The sequence below is a fragment of the Bemisia tabaci genome, chromosome 4 (assembly GCF_918797505.1).
Source record: "Bemisia tabaci chromosome 4, PGI_BMITA_v3".
NCBI classification, from domain to species: Eukaryota; Metazoa; Arthropoda; class Insecta; order Hemiptera; family Aleyrodidae; genus Bemisia; species Bemisia tabaci.
In genome coordinates, this window is record NC_092796.1 from 23481606 (window position 1) to 23501230 (window position 19625).

The 19625-nt window shown below is 38.4% G+C and overlaps 1 protein-coding gene across 2 annotated transcripts in view; it reads left to right on the top strand.

Moving 5' to 3' along the window:
• Sulf1 (Extracellular sulfatase Sulf1) overlaps positions 1-19569 on the top strand; it is a 96158-nt gene extending 76589 nt beyond the window's left edge. For both annotated transcript variants that reach the window (XM_019054362.2, XM_072299531.1), the window contains 15 exons: positions 2110-2260; positions 2575-2750; positions 6815-6988; positions 9163-9275; positions 9904-10053; positions 10811-11165; positions 11573-11756; positions 12098-12262; positions 12560-12946; positions 13467-13591; positions 14178-14362; positions 14877-15008; positions 15641-15799; positions 16590-16659; positions 17778-19569. In XM_019054362.2, the coding sequence (XP_018909907.2) occupies positions 2110-2260; positions 2575-2750; positions 6815-6988; positions 9163-9275; positions 9904-10053; positions 10811-11165; positions 11573-11756; positions 12098-12262; positions 12560-12946; positions 13467-13591; positions 14178-14362; positions 14877-15008; positions 15641-15799; positions 16590-16659; positions 17778-17841 (2590 nt within the window). In that variant the 3' untranslated portion in view covers positions 17842-19569. The remainder of the gene's footprint in view (positions 1-2109; positions 2261-2574; positions 2751-6814; positions 6989-9162; positions 9276-9903; positions 10054-10810; positions 11166-11572; positions 11757-12097; positions 12263-12559; positions 12947-13466; positions 13592-14177; positions 14363-14876; positions 15009-15640; positions 15800-16589; positions 16660-17777) is intronic.
• The last annotated feature ends 56 nt before the right edge of the window (positions 19570-19625 follow it).

A 19625-nucleotide genomic window follows, 5' to 3' on the forward strand; every position in this document is an offset into this window, starting at 1 on the left:
TGAGTATATAAGACTCCCTAATTGACAGTCGCGCTCTAGGCTCTCGAGAGCTTTTTCCACAGTAGGCTGATTATCGAAACTGTTATAAGCAAAGCTTTAGACAAAGAGAAAATGAAGGGGTGGAAGCGGGTGGTTTAAATGGACAAAGAAGGCAAGTAAAAGTAAAATACTAATTTAAAGTACCTGCTGTAACCCACGAGACCCCATAGTTCGTCCATTATTTTTCTCCTCAGTCCATAACAACCACCCGCCGTTTCAACCAATAGGATCTCTCTATTTCCCCTTTGTCTTTTTTGTCTATCACTGTCAATAATCAGCCTGCTGAGTATACCATACACTTGCTTCTTTTATTACTCTTGTTTTACCTTAAATCATCTCCCTTACTTACATACTTAAGAGTCGCTCTCACAGCACTCGCTGGCGCTCTGCGACGCCTAACCGCCACAAAACTCGGTCCTCCCACAGGTCATCAAATGGACTACATTTTGCAAATTGGAACTATACATTCTCGCCCGGCAACGTATGTGCCATTAGTTTCCCTATGCACATAAGTGTTTTTCCACAAGAGCCAGAATTTATAGTTCCAAATTGCAAAATGCAGTCCAAACCATCTTCCTTACAAATCATTAAAGTTTGGGTAGCAGTGGCGTGGCGTGCTTTGCGATATATCGATTGATCTGTCATTTGGACCTATGGAAAAGGATTGATTAACTATACCGTGTGTTCACAGCGAACACCTTAATAATAGATTCTTTACCACGGATCCCAATGTGGAAATATCGATAATCGATCATTCACGCCACACCACTGTTGGATAGCTGAAATGGTAAAGATTCAGAAAACCCACTCTCCGGGCAAAAGGCGTAGGCCCTCTTATCGAAAAACGCTTCCATTGCCTTTTCACGAATCCAGTCGCATACTAACCAGCCGACAAGTTTATCTGGAGGCGCCGAAAGCTCCACGACGAGGCCGGAGCAAAAATTTGACGTATTCCGCGGGTCAGGCGTCGCGTCGGGCATGACTTCATCCGCGGCCGTCTCGTTCCATTCCGTGGACTGACGCCGCGCGGAACGTGCTCGGATCGCGGCGACGCCGGACCGCAGCGGATTCCGCGCCCTCCAGCCACGAGCGCGGACCGTGTTTCTCATTTCCCGCGTCCAATCGGCAACCCTCCGACCGTCGCGCGACTTTAAGGTATCGCGATTTTGGATTTCGCCGTTGACGCGCTTTTCAGGAGAGGTCGAAAAAACACGTATCTGTCGACGGGAGCCGAGAACGTGACGAGGATGGTCGTCGACCTTGTGTTGTGGCGCCGTGCTGAACACGCACGGATGAAAAAGAAGGGAAGGGCAGAGGGCCATAGGGCATGAGCGGAACCAGGAACTTTTCTTAGGAAGAGAGATTAAGGGGAACTTTTCTTAGGGTGGGGGATCCCATTAAAGGATTCTGAAGGGTGCAGAAAATCATAAGAGGAGGCAGAGAAAGATATCCCACCAAGGAGGTCGAGAGGACCCATTTAGCTTTCAATATAGTCCCTTTATACTGAGAGTCAAAACAACACCCCCTCATGGAGTCGCAAACGGGAATAAAGATTACACAAATTGAACGTTTTTCGTAATCTTTGATCGGCCCATTCTCAAATTCCTTTCTCCGTTCCTTCTCTCATTCCGTTTGTTCCTTGCCGAACCCGTAATTCCCTGGTCCATTCCAGATTATAATCTTTGCAATCGGTAAAAATGTAATCTTTATTCCCGTTTGTGACACTGTAAAGGCCTAAAATGCGGGAACCAATCAGAAATGGATTCACATTGCCTTGACTCTCAGTATCAAGGGACTCAAGCTTTGCATAGCTCCAACGAGGGTTCTAGGAGTTCTAGGGGGTTCTAGAGGGTTTTAGGGGTTCTAGGGGAATCTAGGGGTTCCAGGGGTTCTAGAGTAATCTAGGGGACCCCAAGACGGACGGAAAATTGAGTCGTCTCAGGAGCAATTTTAGGCGTGGTTCATTGGATGGCCAACCCGTCCTCGATTTTCATTATGAATGACTGTTGTTTAACATATACTGTTGAGTCCGAAACCAATGTTAAAGAGAGGTTTCTCTTTTTGTTGCAGCACGCCATCATATGACTACGCACCGAATCCGGACAAGCAATGGATTCTCCAAGTGACCGGAAAAATGAAGCCAATCCATCGGCAGTTCACCAACCTGCTCATGACCAAGAGACTTCAAACCCTCCAGAGCGTCGACGCAGCCGTAGAGAGGGTGCGTATAGCTCTTAATTTTTCAGGAATTTTCGGAATACTTTCGATGAACTGCATATTTGTTTCTTTCTTTATTTTTCCTCTGAATTCCATTCACTTAACGAACTGTGACCAAAACTGGCGGTTTGCGCAAACTGCCAGAGACTGGCCCTTGCCCTGCCAAAGCCCCATAAGTTTTGTGTGAGAGACAAGCTACCTTCGGCCCAACCTCAGCGATTTCCATCTCCTTAGGCACGCCCGATATTTGCCGGCCAAGCTAATTTCGTCATGAAGCGATCCAAGCACACAGCTCATTTCGTCTGTTTGAATTTTCAGGTATATCAAGAAGTGAAAGATCTGGGAGAACTCGACAACACATACTTCATCTATACCTCGGATCATGGCTACCATTTGGGACAGTTCGGATTAATCAAGGGCAAGTCATTTCCCTTCGAGTTTGACGTTCGCGTTCCGTTCCTGGTCAGAGGCCCTGGAGTTGATGCTGGCACAACGTAAGTCAAAAGTCCCTCTCAATTCAGACGGAATTTTGTAATTGTGGCGTATCTGCAGTATTTTGAGGATTGAATCGTCTTCGCATTGTCACAAAACCGTATAAATACAATTGTCAGTGGTGCTACCACTAAACGTCCAGTGTGGATTAGCAAGTAATGTGGTAGCTTGAGATTATTATTTGATGAGAATAAGTGACGAGGCATAAGAAACGCCTTCATATTGAAAGATACTTTAGCGTGACTTCAGAGGCCGCATAGTTGCATTAATCAAAAACCCGATCAACGGTGAAGCAGCGTAAATTAGTGAAAATGCGATTGCTTGAGATAATTATTCAATGAGGAGTCACGACGCATGAGAAACGCCTTCATTGTGAAAAGATACTTCCTAGCGTAGCCTCAGAGGCTGAATAGTTGCATCAATTAAAAATCTTATCAACATTAACCGTAGCGTAGATTAGCAGGTATTACGGTTGCGGGCCTATTGCAACTCTCTGGCAACTTATTTTTTCTTTCTGCGCGCATAAACAAGCATGATCCATTGCATGAATATCTTTAGTGAAATTTATGAGGTTGCTAGAAAAACTACCTTTTAGCATTTGTTTTGAGTAGTCCAATCTTTTTAAATGTTGGGGATCCTCCGATTTTTTTCATACACAGCTTTGCAATCGTCAGATAAGAGACTATTAGAAAAAGAAAAAACTCAGGAAAGACTTGAAAAAAGTAATGCGTGAATGTTCTCGGATGTAGTTCCTTCTCTTAAATAATGTTATTCAAAATGGCTCGTTCACTTTTTAAAAACTGACAGATTACGATAAAAACATCTGCTGCTAAATACGAAACTAAATGAGAGGAATTTTCCATCCCGAAAACGAATCTCCGATACTGAGGTCCGCAGGTCCGTTTTTGAGGCGCAGCAGTCGACGAAAAGCACTCTGAAATATCGTCTTGTGCGGTTGAGTGTAACACACCTTTCTGGCTTCAAAATTTTTCAATGTTTAGTAGCAAGAATCGCAACACGTCAAATCGATACATGCGGATCGATTACTATCGATTGTTTTCGACTAATTTCCTATCTTCGTGCTTGCGTTTTGGCGTCAAAAGTATGGAATGAAATCGGTTCTGGATATCGATTCGGGCCCAGGGGAGGGGGGGGATGTCAGGAGCTGATGGAAGTTGCTGGTCAAACCTGGTTTCAGATAAGGGAGCCGTGCAGCGCATGTACGGTGTATGCAACTATGGTCTGCTTCGTTGTCGAGTTGTGTCCGTCAACTTTAGCTTCGTTCCCCATGATTCTAAGTATAACCATATAGTATAACCCCCCCCCCCCCCCCTCAACGCAAATCCTGAAAAGAGAATACAACGCCTAATCAACACAGATTCGACGTGTAGGACTCGTTTTGGACTGTGACGATTTTTTAATTTTGGTTGGCCTGCCTTTAAAAGTTGGATTGTAGGAAGTGGCTATTTACCTTGTGAGAGCTTTGAACATTTTTGAGATAAAGATACCCTAAACTTGAGGCAATAATGTCCGAGGAACGTTGTAAAAATTCTAATTGTGGCATTGATTACTTTGGTAAATGTAATCGATTCTGCTACAATTGCAGCCTTTATTTCGGGATGCCAAAACCATATGTTTTTTTTTTGTTGTTGTTTTTTTTTTTTTTGTTTTTTTAATCACGTTTTGGAAACAAACAACTTCTTGTCGGTTTCATCTCTTACGAAGAGACTAATGCAATTTTACTAAGGCACAGTCATAAATATGAATGCTTAGTGAACCAGTGGCTACGCATATTAACCCTAACTCGCGAATCCAGGTTTGAGAAAAATGGGAAGCTGGTCAATTTATGAGAAAAAATGATAAAAGGAGAAAGTAAAATTTGACCTCTGAGGTCACTTGTCATACAAGGAGGCAAATAGACGGCTACTTTGCTTCTGGTAGGTACTTTTATTTGAAAAAGTTCCTCACTGTGACGAAAGTCTTAACTTAGCCTTCAATAACATCACAATTAGGGTTTCGACAGGTCAGATGTGGCGCTTGGAGGACAAGGCGCATAAGTGCAGTTTTTGCTATTTCTAGAAATACGTGTTTGAAGTTTCGAAATTACATGGATCCTTATGACGGAAAGAAACTTCAAACCTACTTTTCGATGCTTAAAAATTGGAATTTGGAAGCGAATTTTTCACAGAATTTGCATTAAGACTAGTTTTACTTGAAATTATTATTATCTCAATTTTTCAAAAACTACACTCATGCGCCTTGTCCTCCAAGCCCCTCAGATGTACTAGTAAGAAGTTGTGTGTGAATTTCGATGATTATTTAGGGCTACACAATTATCGGTGCAAAATGAGTGAACCTTATCTTTTTCAAAGAAACGATGAAGAGAAAATTTGTTCGAAACTTTTCAGAGGTACCATTCACTTTGCAGAATTTTTTCTAGCGGAGAAGAGGAAAGGGACTGTGCTGCCGTACTGATTAAAAACGCCGTATGGACCTTCAGACGTTGCCAAATTTCCTTTTATAAAACGCGAATTTTCTGGTAAACTTACGGATATTTTCCTCCCAATTTCTCAGATAATTTTGTTCGCAATGTCACTAATTGATTCTGAAAATTTAAAATATTCACAACTTTCCTAAAAAATAAAAATATTATCGAAGTAAATTTGGCAACTCTCGAATGTTCATACGGCGTTTTTCCTTAGCACGGCAGTGGACCACTAGACGATCACGAAGTCAAAATGTCCGTCGCGTCTGGAAGCTGGTTAAAATGGCAGCACCGAGATGGTCACTCCAAAGGCCAAGGGGACGTAGGGGGAGAAAGAGAGGGGGAGGGGGGCGCAGACCACCTGCACCGGTGACATACGAAGAATGCGCCAACGCCGGCGAGAAGAAAAACCCCCGCAGGGCCGAAGGGGGCCCGCTTTCGATACCTATCCATCGATGCACCGTCCCCCCTCCCCCACCTCCTCTCCCGGTTGGCAAAATCTGGGCGCCTGCCTCGCAAAGCGGGGCCCACCCCGAGGACCCCGATCAACGGATAGAAGCCGCTTTGGTTCGCGGATTTGGGATTAGTGCCCCCACCCCCGTTCCCATGGGGCAGCCATTTGCTTAAGAGTCAATGCTGCCCAGTGGCGTGGCGTGCTTTGGGATATATCGATTGTTATGCAATTTAAACCTATAAAAAAGGATCGATTAACAGGGTGTTCGCAGCGAACACCTTAATCGATTCTTTACTACGCTTTCAAATGGGGAAATATCGATGATCGATCATTCACGCCACGCCACTGATGCTGCCGTGCCTAGGAAGAATGACGTATGAGCCCTCGAACGTTGCCAAAGTTCCCTTGTTAAATTAAAATTTTACTGGGAAAGTTGTAAATATTTTCCCTCCAATTTTTCAAACAATTCTGTTCGCAATTTGAGCTAAAATATATTAAAATCTCAAGGAAAACTATTCATAACTTCCTCAAAAGTAATATTTTGTCGGGAAAAATTTGGCGACTCTTGAATTTTCATGCGGCGCTCTTCCTCAGCACGACGAAATGGGACGGGATGAATAATTCATCGTGAATTATTCCATTGACGGGCCCCGCTCGGACCGTCGCACGTCAATTCCCTTTTTTTTCTTTCCCCCCCCCCCCTTTTTTTTTTACTCAATCTCTCATACGTACCGAGGGACCAAGAATGGTAAAGGCAGTGGAATCGCAAATTGCGCCTCTAAAATGTCCATCTTAGCACCCAAGTTGCACAGATTGCCATTAATCGCAGAATCATTGCTATTGTGCTCGTGTGTTACATATGTTGTTTATTCCTTGATTAAATGGACTCCTATTATTGAAATTTATTCCGGTATGATCGAACTGAGTTGCTGAATTTCGGGAAAAATCTGATATTACGCAAGAGGAATCTGCAAGCGTTTTCCATCACTCGGAAAAAACACACCACCAACACTTTGAAACAAATATTTAATTATAATTCAAAGATGTTTGCAAATAATTTTCAAAGATCTGCAGCTAAGAAACAATTATTTGTTTTTTTACCTCTATGTTTTGTTTTATTCCTGTAGGATCGACGAGATAGTCCTGAATATCGACTTGGCTCCCACTTTTCTAGATATGGCTGGTATAGAGCCACCTCCACACATGGATGGTCGCTCTATTCTCAGACTTCTTGGTAATAAACGACGCAAAGTGAACCGCAAAGTCATCATGAAGTGGCCTGACACATTCCTCATCGAAAGGTAAATTCATTTTTCATCAGTTTCTTGCTCTAGAAATGTATTCGCAGCTCATTCTAAAATACGGAGTTAGCGTAATTTCATCATTTGATAGGCCAAAATCATTAAATGATCATATATTCATAATTTCCTAATCGTAGTTTTTATTGCACCCTCCCTACTGTGCGAGCGTCACGCGGTTTTCGCGCCAAGCCCATCGCGCACCTGCCGCGCGCAGTAGCGGGAAAACACAAATTGGAGCGCGCGGAATTTGAATTGACGGAAAGCCATCGTGGTGAGCGTCTCCGCTGTTCTCTTTGCGTCTTTACCAGTGAACAATGTCAAATAGACAATGTCTTTTGAATTCAAAAAGCGCCAATTTTGGTGTCTTTTTTTCAGTTTGCTGCTTGTCGCGCGTTTAATTTTGCCGCGAGCAGAAAGAATTTGACTCAGCTTGTAGAAAGTTTAACGAGTTTCAACTGTGGAAATAACCAATTTTGTCGTCTGATCAACTCCTGGCAAGTCACTGGCCATAATCCGCCAAAAAAGCCGATTTTAGGCCATTTTTGCCAAATTTGGCAACTTCTTGGTGACAATTTCTTTATGAAATGGTCAAATTCGGATTCAGCACCAAAAATTACATAGAAAATCATTGAATTAATGCTACCCGGTGTATTTGGAGGCTAAAATTTCTATCTGCCCAGACTTAAAAAGCGTCGTCGCTCCATAAAACTGTTTACAAAAATGATGATATCTCGCGAACCAACAGTTTTCCTGCAAGCTATAATACATCGATGGATGTGGAACCGAACGAACTATCGACTAGACAACTTTTAATTCAAATTTGAAGATAGCTGTTTTGGGTATTTGCGGATTTGTAAAATTTGTCGAATTTAATCGAAAAATTGGCAACAATGCATGTTAAAATTAATGCGACATTTAAAACATGGTCATTTCCTAAAAGTGCGCAATTTTTAGAGAATTTTCGTTAAAACCGCAACTTCATAGCTCAATTTTAATGCCACTTACGAAATTTGCCTGTTTTCAACTTGGCAACGCTGTAGCGCGCGGGAAAAATTTCGGGTGAACTTGCCAATGCCGGAAAAAGGCGTGTCTTGTGATAGGGAACAACCTATCCAACTCCGGGCAAAATCCAAGAGTAGGGCAAAATCGCCGATTTTGAATAACCCGCTTTAAAATTGAAACTACATCGTCGAGTGGAGTAAAAAAAACTGATTTTTCAGATTTCGACGAAAAACGGTCTTTTTCGAGGGGATTAGTCGATTAGTTCGTTGGCGTTGCATGAGAAACTGCAAAATTCTACGGGGATCTCGGGTACATTATCATGCCTGACGGCCAAGAAAGCTTTTATCATCATTTGTTCACTGGAACTGGCAACACTCACTACAAAATACTACACGTAGTACTATGATGAGTACGATGACGAATCCTTGGCCTCTCATTGGTCCGTTTTGTTTGGAATGTTTCATTCATGAATTGCAATCCAATATGGCGGAGTGGCGGGCAAGCCAGCACATGCCACATGGTTAAGTTTTGTAAACAAAGCTAAAAATCAGTGAATCTGTCCGCCCTTTTTTTACTTTTACGGCTTAAATTTATTTACATGTTATTCCTAATTTTGTTTTACATTAGATTTACGAGTAGCAAGGATTTTAAAGTCGTTATATCTTCATTACGGTCCTTTGCAAACACCTGATAAATAGAATGTGTTGATGTGTTTAGGGTTTAGAGTTTAGTAAGTACTTTTTCAAGTGTTGAAGTGCAAATGTGCCAAAGTTTTTCATCGTTGTTCATGGATTCTACTTTAATAATTTGTAAAATCAAGGGTGTTAAGATTGTCATGTCTTCTTTTAAATTTTAGCAAACATCTGAAGAACAGAATCTGTCGGCAACTATGTTTAATGGTTACTCCTTCAAATGTGAAGTTCTGACTAGCCATGCAAAGATCTTGTTCATCGATCAACTGTAGTGTAATTTCCCCCTCATAATCATGCTATAGCTGGCCGTGCGTACGGGCATAGGCATTTTACTGTCAAATAAATCTTTTGTATCCAAATTAAGTTGTAATAAACTTTTGAGGTCGTAACACATGGAAGATTTTAATCCTGAACTCACTACAGTTGTAATTTAAGTACCTATTTTACTTTTACTAAAAATGGGCTTTGTTGGATTTGCAGTAGTGGCAGGCGAGAACCATCAGACCCACTGAAACTACTGAAGTTTAGGAGGAGGCACAATCAACTGAACGAAACCTCTGCGGCTGATGCACCATCTTTCACCTCCTTATTGAGTGAGTACCTATAGCAATCTTAATGTATTTTCCATGGGACCAATTTGTTTCTAAATGAGCTTGAACAGCTATTGGTATACTTTAAAAATAGAAATATGGGGTAGCCAAATCTCATCTGATACCGCCAGGTATTCTGAATGTAAGAATTCAGTAGGTACCTATATTTAATTCCTTTCAATATTGTTAAAGTGTTCAGCAAGATAGAAAGTGAATCGCTAACATGAAAAACGAGAAATTGTAAAGGGGGAATTTTGAATTACACGAGGGAATTTCTGCCACTATGCAGAGCAAGGAACAAGGAACGGCCTCAAATCAATTTCTGAAACTCATGTTCCTTTATTGCAAGCTACAAAATGTAAGTGACATTGTTTTCAGGTCTTTTTTATTTGTTTATTTTTTTTTTCATTTTTACCTCTAAATTTGTTAATTTTTTGCTTGTTTTCTGTTAAACCCTTACTGATTAACTGCTCAATACCTAATTTGGGATGATACACAAATTACCCTTATATTTTTCTTCATAACTTAAGTACCTAAGACATTAGACTCAGACATGAAGCAGCATCCTTTTTCTGTAGACTTGCTGTGTAGCAGGTAATTGATAAATTAATGATTTTTTTTTTCACCTCAGGTTCCTCTGAAGATGGAGTCTATGTGGGGGATGCTGATGAATCAAAGCTGAGGCCGAATGGAGACAACGAAGAAGAAGATGGAGGTGAAGAGACCGGACCTGAGGATGATGATGATGATGATGAAATGACACCTGAAAAGGACACTCTCAGTGAGTTTTCCATCTGTACTTACCATTTCTTCTATCCATCCGTCTATTGCTCTAGCAGTGAATCTTAGCCAACGGGTGGCAAAGAAAATTCGTCTTGCGAGCTTATTTGATGTCCTCACTCAATTTTTTAGTATGAATGTAATCATAGAGCATAACGACGGTGTAATTCGGCAATCACATAACTCGGTTCGCGATGTCGCAGACGTCCTGTCATACTCTATTTTTTAAACAGAATACTACTCAATGAAAATCTTTCAGACTGCCGTGATCTTGCTTCTCTGTGAGAAGAAAATTCTGCATAAACTTCAATGAATGATTTCAATTTGTTCTCCTTTAAAAAAATGACATAGGGGCGGAGATTTTCAGACATCGCAAATGAAATGTGTGATTGCAGACTTACGCCATTGATAAGTATGTATGAAAAAAGGATTACAGTTCTTTTGAAGCCTTCAAGCAGTTCTTTTCAAACATGCTTTTGCTTTTTTGTATTGTAAAATTATTTAGGTCCTAAGTGGATGACATTTTAACCTTTTGTGGCAATGTAGCGGATCAGAGCGTCATTCTATAGTAAGCATAGTAGGATATTCTCGATTTTTTTGCACAAATGATGCATTATCTCTCAACCTATCCTGATATTTCCTGAACGTTTACTTCATATTATTTTAATCAATTCGCGATTTTTTTGCACAAATGATGCATTATCTCTCGACCTATCCTGATATTTCATGAAAGTTTACTTCTTATTATTTTAATCAAGGTGGTGCTGCCAGCGAAGCAACACCCGATCTACTGCCAGACAACCGATTGATGCCAGTTGGACATGGAGCACTGAGCAAAGCAGAAAAGCTGGCTTTAGAGTGTGCACAGCCAGAACTGAGGAGTCCTTGTCAGCCAGGCCAAAAGTGGCATTGCGTTCTTGAAAAAAATCGGTGGCGTAAACACAAGTGCAAGAACCGGGCTCGGCCAGCCTCTGGACATGGTCTTGGACAGGATCAGGTACTAGGACTCTACTCTTTCTCTCCTGCCAGAAAGTGCGCTTGCTTCACACCCAATGGACATATGTACACCCGCCTCGAACCAGACGAAAGGCGTATGCAAAGAGACTTTTTGAGGTAACTTTAAATGAAATGTTTTAATTATTCCTTGTGAACCAGAGTTGATAGAGTTAACTTTTATAACAGACAGGTTGTAATCCTGCATTTTATGTAGTTTTTGTTGGTTTTTTCCTCACTCTAATAGGAAGGAAATGTCTGTCATAGGGCTGAAAATCAGAGAAAAACCTGATAATTATTTGAGAAGGAAAAATACAAGCATTCTCAACATGTCTTGTCACAAGAAATATATATTTTTTTTTGAATACTTGAACTTGGTACAACTTGTAATTCATGGCTTAGATCCCTAAAGCGATTGATTCTTAAAAATTGCCCTTTTCCATGGAACATAGATCTTTTTCAGCAAGTTTAAAATTTTGAATACTGCAACTTTGATCTGATTCTACTCTATTTTATTTAAACATCAGGAGTCATGTTAGCAAAGATTTTCGGCCAAAGTTCATCAATGGTGTGCAATCAAAACCAGAAACCACTGCTCACGATTTAGCTGATCATTGGGGTTTATCAAGAAGCAAACGAGACGCTGCAACTGTTGACAGCCACATTTCATCAATTATGAATGTTATCGAAGATAAAATTTCTGGCCTCCAGGTGAGTTAAGGCTTGAAAAATTTTCAAAGAAATCTTCTCTGTGTCCTTTTCGAAGAAATTAAATTATAATTCTTTAGAGAATCCATAAATTCCACTTTTTTTTTTTTTTTTTTTTTTTTTTTTTTTTTTTTTTTTTTTTATTGAAAGCAGACTTTATTAATAAGCAAAAAGATGCAATTTTACTTGTTTTTCAAAAATTAATTTTGAATATAGTTTTCTGTCATTTAGTAGCTTTACTTTCTACCCATGCATGATGAATTATTTGTCCAGTATTTACTTGAAGTGATATTTTTGTTTTACTGTACATTTGATATAACTTTACCAATATTTTTGTTTTCCAGCCATCTAGTGAAAAATTGTCTAGCAGTTTAAGCTGTAATGTCACGGAGAAAGGTGAAGTACATTGCGCTCAGCAAATTTATCAAAACCCTAAAATATGGCGGATGAACCGAAAGAAGGTTGATCGGCAAATTCGAAAACTGAGGATGCATTTGGAAAAGTTAAAGGTTTGTACATTAAAATTAATTATTACTCCTTATTGTCTAAGAGAAAATTTAGGTACATTAGTTTAAATTTTCCCTCATCGATTCAACATTCTCAAAAATGAGAATATTCTAACCATTGAAAAAAAATATTCTCTCTGTTTTTAATTTTAAAGTGAATGGTCAAAAGTCTGTCAAAACAATCTTAAAGTCATAGGTTAAGACTCTGCCAAAATAATTTTGATTATTTTTACAAAAAATAATATCTCAGTACTAGCTGCCAACAACTAACTTTTAGTAATAACTTGTCACTTTTTGCAGGACATTCGACACCACCTTCAAAAAAACAAACCACCGCTTGCGGCTTCAGATGATGCAGAGGATAACATGCATGAGGAAAAATTAAACCTAAATCCCATGGGACCAAAATTTTCAACTAATGTCACCAGAGACAGTGCTACTGATCCAATCACGGAAACACCAAATGATAAGTTATTCGAGTCTAATCGACATCGGCATCACCACCAACAAAAAGTATTTGATGAGCAACCATCCACAACCACAAACCAAGTTGCTACATCTGAAAGTTTGCTTACCACACTTGCAACAATTCTAGCTGCTACGAATATCACAGACTCATCATTGCTATCAGCCACTACTCCGTATCCTGCAAACCAAGCAACCAGTCCCTCCAGTAAAAGAGAAAAGGTGATACTTTACAAGAAATCTTATTTTTCCTTTAGCTAAAAGTAACCTCCATAACAACATTAGGTATTAATATTCATGTCCCTCTTGGTTTGAAGCTTAATTTCTTTCTGATTGTATGTGTGTAGTTGAACACCAAATCGCAACAAAATTGTATTATTTTTTTTAAGCTTGGAGCTGGTGAAACGATTTTTTTTTATAATTTGAAGAAAAAGGTCCGAAGTGTTGAGGTCAGATCAAAATCTTGTGTATGGCTCATGAAGGGTTTAAATTAATGTCATAGAACTGACAGTTGAGTTTTTCAATTTTTTTTTATTGCAAAGTTTACATCGAAACAAGTTTTGCCCTAAAACACGAATACCTCAAATTTCTCTGAAATGTTTCTTATCACCTTAATGTATTGGAGTGGAAGCATTTATTGAAATGTATCTTTAAGAAGCCTGAGAATTATATTTACCGTTAAGAGAGAAGCTTTCAGCTAGTTGATAATCAATCATCGTTTTTTGTGTCATTTTTCCTACAGACTCACTACATTGTGAGACCAGGAGGTATCGATGTAACCATTCTGGAGCCTGTATTAAGCCACGCTTCTGACAATAAAGCCTCCAGCCCCCTCCTGCCAGATACCTGCTACTGTGAACCAGACCTGTAAGTTTATGCCAGAAATTTTATAATTTTTCCCTAAAAATTCAGCACTTTAATCGGAGACTTTGCCGTTCTTTATCATTGAATTTTTCAATTTTTTAAAAAGTTCACGGGTCAGATTTCGGTGAGCCATAGATGAGCTTCATTGTATCAATCAACAATTTTCAATTTGAGTTATTTCTCTGAATGCAGGCAAAATCAAGTTTGTGCGTCAATATTTTACATATTCGAAGGACACCAGAGACAACTCTGATTTTTTTTTTTGGAGGGAATTTTTTTCCCAATGCTTTTTTTTTAATTGAGTTAATTGTCTGCAGGGTTTCCAAGTGCACCAATCTGCTAATTTTTTTCTTAAGTTCATGTTTTAAAACAAATAATGTTATTAATGTGGACCCCAAGACGGTTGTAATTTGTCAAACCTCCAGCATAGTATTTTTAAATGAAAATACCTAAATAAACTCAGTTTGTGTAAATAAATTCCTTATTTTTCTGATCAGTTCGGTAGGATATGCATTTTTCCTACCAAGATACTTATGATTGTATCCGTTGTCAATTTTGTTTTAATCGTATTTTAATCATTTTTTTAAAGCTCAAACGGGATTGACAACAAAGCCTCTGAACAGAATGCACGCAGGAAATTGATAGAAGAAAAGCTGCGGAAGAAAGAGCGGAAAGCCAGGCGGAAAGCTAAGCAAGAACAAGGCTGCGGCTCTGAAAGAATGAACTGTTTCAATCATGATAATGAGCATTGGAGGACACCTCCATACTGGACAAGTAAGATTTTTGCCCCCCTAAAAATATGCCTAGTCCATAAATATTTTTGTATGCTGTTTGGATAGTCATCAAGTCAGTAGACATTGCAAAGACATAGGGGTTGTAGCATTGAAGTTTATGGCAGATCAGTTAAAGTGATGCACTCAAAATTACTTAAGCTCAGGTTTAGTTTTCATTTCAAACTCTTACGCATTCTTTACTTCTGAAGTACTTTGCTGGAAAGTAGTGTTTCAAGAGGGTAGAAACTTATTCTTCATAAATTTTTCTTAAAATATTTGGGATTCTTCGATGAAATATTGAAACTTAATAATCGCAATGCAAATATATGAAAATGGAATTACGAAGAACTTGACTCAAAATTTGGTGCAAGTAACAAAACAAAAAGACAGAACCCAATAACCAAGATTTTGAAAAATCCCCTGATTGCAGGAAAATTGCTATATTACCAAAGGCATCTCTATTTTGTAAAAGTGTTAAGTTTTTCCAAGAATTGAAATAATTTCTTTCGTTTCAGATGGTCCTTTCTGCTTTTGCATGAATGCAAACAACAATACATACTCCTGTCTGAGGACTATCAATTCCACCCATAACTTCCTTTACTGCGAATTTGTGACCGGATTTGTAACATTTTACAATCTGAAACTAGGTGAGTTATCAAATGTTTTGCTTGCTATTCAAAGAAAATGCAGATTACTGCCTCTCAACAGATTATAAACAGTGCGAACAGATGTTGATGGACAATACAAGAGCAACATCTCCAAGGGGGTCTGCTGACGTATATGTACATTCTGGGGGGAGGGGGTGTCAATTTATTCTTTCACAGGAAGATGGAGGAACTTCAAGGAACCACTTTCGAGGAAGATGACGATTTTGCAGTTGTGTGCTAATTTTTAGAATGAAACTAGAGTTCTAAAGTAGACGGAGGAAGGTCACTCAAGCATAATTTTCTCTTAAAGAGGTATGCTGTTCGTTTACATTGGCCATGACCAATTAGAGATGCAACCATGGACACATTTCCTGAGTAGGTATTCCTATCACACATCACAAGACCAAAATGCATTTTCTAAAAGAAGAATTCATGAATGTGTGGATTGTAACTCTTAACAAAATATTCCGAAGAATTTATGCACCCTTCGGAACCTAACGAAGGATGACCTCAAAGAGGAGATTGCATTTAGTTACTCATCAATTAATTTTTGGATTTCGAAGATAAAGAAGTTGTTGCACTCAATTTTTGGGTTTGCTTTTAGATTCTCTAAAAATACCTTATTTTTGCAGATCCATTTGAGCAAACGAATCGAATTAATTTATTAAACGGACTGGAGAAATCTTGGCTCCGCGGGACTCTTCACCATCTGAAAAACTGTAAAGGTACAGATGAGTGCACAGTTGGTGGTGCCTATCAGCTACCACGAAGATTTCCTTCAATATCATTAGGTAAGCTAGACACCTGCATCTCACTGCACTTTTTGCACTTCAATTCGGAACTAATCACTCTCTAACCCAGAAGAATTTTGTCCACAAATTATACTCTACAGATCAAGGTCTGAGGGTTGGGCTGGGTTTTGAAACTCAATATGGTAAAAAAAGAAGGGAGTCAAGATAAAAAGGGAAGGAAGAATAAAATAAATTTATATCAGTTCAACTGACAAGTTACATGCCAAATGTGAAGAACAGGCGATTTCTATTCAATATGATTTTTTTTCAATTGAATTCAATCAATAAATTAATTTTTAGATTTGTACTCAAGGCTAGAAGTTACTTTTTCCTAGTTGTCATAAGCAGCCAAAATAAGGTGTTGATAAGGTCAAAGGAAATTTGCTAAATTATAAATTTTTAAATCACGTCATCATTGAAAGTCATGTAGACTTATACTGAAAGCCCACTTAACAATGTGAACAGTATTTTTTAATTGAAGATCATCTAAGAGAATTCAAAGATTCTACCAATTTTGATTCATTTCTTAGTGTGTCCTTAAGGATTTTTTCAAAAGGCAATGTACTAATAAGTTAAATCTATTAATCTCTAGTATAATACTTATCTTTGCGAATACCTATGTTGTTCAAATTGTACAACATTTTTGACACAATATGAAAGCAGAAGCATTTGCTCTAACCTTATGCTTATCACTGATTTTCCTAAAACTATACTTCAACGCCTTCCTCTTTTTGTCTCACCTAAATTTTCTTCTCTTCAACTAATTTTCTTCACGTTATCTCTGCTTCAGCTCCTAGCTTATATGCCCCAGCCACTGGTCAAATAGTTTACAGAAGAGGCTCTGTGAATCCATCTGGAAAGTAAGTTTTATACAGTGTTATTATGATAGTAATATAATTTGGATTCCTTCACCAAGCATAGAATATAAGCAATCTAGAGGTGAAGTGCTGGGGAAGGTAATTTAATAGAGTGCTGCACAAAGTCATGCGACACTATGAAGGAGAAAAAATTAAAGCAGGAATAGAGTGTTTCAATTTGTGTAGGCTCATTTGCAGCACATAGCTTAGGACTGACATTTAGAGCAGAAATAAAACAAAGCAATGATTACTCAAGGCAGATGACAGCAAGTTATGATAAAGTATAGTGTCCTAACGGGAGAAAAAAATCAATATGGTGTTATCATCTTTGCCTCTGAATACTGGAGGTGAGGAAAGTATAGGAGAATGTCGTTTCAATGAAAAAGGATAATTTTTACCACTAATCAGCTCAGCGGCCCTGCTGCATTGCTTCTCTAGCTACCTTGCATCAACTGATGCTTGCTCCCTCTCGAATGACTTACATCTTGTCATTGTGTTTTATTAACTCAATTCAACACATTGCTTTCTAAGTTTTTAGAGTCAACAGTTTGTTTCCATGAAGCTTGTCTCTTTTGAGGGAGATTTGTTCAAAAATATTAAACAATTTAGGCCTGTAGCATTATGGGAATTTCCAGAGATTATGAACCAATGGTGTGGTTTTATGGGAGTAATTTTTCAAAATTGTATGTGTGGCAGTCTCCCATGTCCTACAGCCTTGAGAAAGGATAGAGACATGTAAGGCCAAAATTTACTAATTATATCTTAGACAAAGGAGTTATTATGTAATCTTCAGATATTTTGAATTGGTGAAAATATAGTCACAACTTTTTGGTTCATAGTCACAAATTAGGTTTTGTTTTGAGTGTTGACAATTAACACACAACAATATCATTTAGATTATTTCTGGTTCCTTGTTTCACCCTCCAGATTTTCAAAAATATTTTTTCCAAGATTGATTTTAATAAATAAATCAACTTTGAGAAAGGAAAGTTTTTTTTCTCTCTCTCAAAGGGTGTTTATTTTGGAATCTACAAGCTTTTTTGGGACTTAACTCCTAGACTAACTCTTTTAGTTTCTTTCTTCAACAGCTGATCTCAAGTTTGTTTCTCTCTATGCTTCAGGAACTGGCGGCAGTCCATCAGGGAACACAACCCGTGGAGTCACAGCCAGGTCAGGGCCAGCTAGTATTTGGCCAGAAAAGTCAAGAAAAGAAACAGAAAAGATAAAAGTAAGAAACAAGCCCACCGTGCTCGAACAACAATCAAGCTAGGTGATCAGGCCATCTCTTCCGAGAGGAGCGATGTTAAACTGCACTGCCAAAACTGCCTGTAAATAATTGAGTCATTAATAAAATTAAATTTAGGTATTGTTTTTATGAAGAGTCATACAAATATTTTTCTGTCTTATAAGACAGACACTATCTGGGCCCATGAATTTCCATCTGTAGGTCACAAAAGTAACATTGCTTTCTCTGTAGTTCCTTTTGTTGGAAAAACTTTCGTACGTTCTTGTAAATTTTGTGACAAAAATTGAATTTGGGAACAGGATAATGAAGTTGAAAGAAATTCACAAAGCGAGGAAATAAATAATAATAAAAATGTATGCTTTATCAGGATTTCACCATTAGGTAAGTGCATCTCTGATACGTGCAAATACCAACATTTTAAATTTTGATTTGAATGCTTTACATTCCCAAAGCCTCTTCTTCAGAATTTGAAGTCAACTTTAGTTGCTAAGCAACAAATAGTGGCTCTGCTTTTCAGCCCGTGGAATTATGGGACTTCACCAAAGACACATTTTGATGGTGAGTCATCAATACGCTTTTGAAAATTACCGCTGCTGAACTAGGACCTCATTTTCGCAGTGCTTTATCTAAAAACACTAAAAACAAGCATCTTACCAATGACAGCATGATCCCTAGATTAGATCCTTGCTATATGGAAAATGAAGGCCCAAATATTTCTGTTGGAGCGGATTTCACCAATTGTAATTCAGCAGGACATTCAGAAAAATTTGTTGATCTGATCTTTGGTATCACAAGCCTTCAGGGAGAGGTTTTTTTTTCGATAGAGGTTGTGAAGGTAGTGAAGGCTGTAGAAGAGTAAGGCTAATCGTAAGTCTAATTAGGCATGTCCAATTGTTCACTCACAGGTTACTGCAGTTTTTTTTTATTTTGATCAATTTTGGTTGCTATAATATTAGCCGTTTTCATCACACCCTCGCATTCACTCTGGTTTGTAACCCATAAGGTAGAACACAATTGCTCAAAAGATTTGAAGCTGACTGGTCAACCCGCAATAATTTATTTCACTGAAATGATAATTTGACAAGCTTTTCCGTAAGTTCTACAAAATGTGCCTTTAGTCCATCTTCCATCTTGATATTTCTGCCTGTAAAGATTGAGGTTTTATCTGCTTCATGGTTAACACTGTAAGGATCTCGGAAGCTGATGTTCACAAAGTGGACTCCCGTACTACTCTGCAGACTGTGTCTGCTGCTCGCAAACAATCATTGAATTTCAGTATTGATAGCTAATTGTGATATAAACATAGCTTTTTAGAATATTTTCTTGTGATGAACGATGACTGAAAAGAGGAATTTTATTTCTTCATGAAAGTCAAAAAGAATTCAGAAAATGTTTAACAAATGGTGAACATTTGTAATTTATTTCAGAGTGTTTGCTTTGGATAACTTCCGGTGTTCGCTTCAGAGACATGAATCCGAAACTGCTATTTCAGCATTTTAACTTTATTTTCTTAGGTAAAAAGAAAACATACATTTGAAGACTTTCATGTTTTAATACAATTCCTATTTTTTAACTTATGTAAATGTAGCACTTTTAAATTATGTTCTTGTAAATATCATAATTGTTTTAAATCATTTGTGTAAATAAATTTCATCATCCTACAATTACTCCAAATTTTATTTTTATTCAATTGTTGCCTTTTCAATGAGCTTTAAAGTATGAC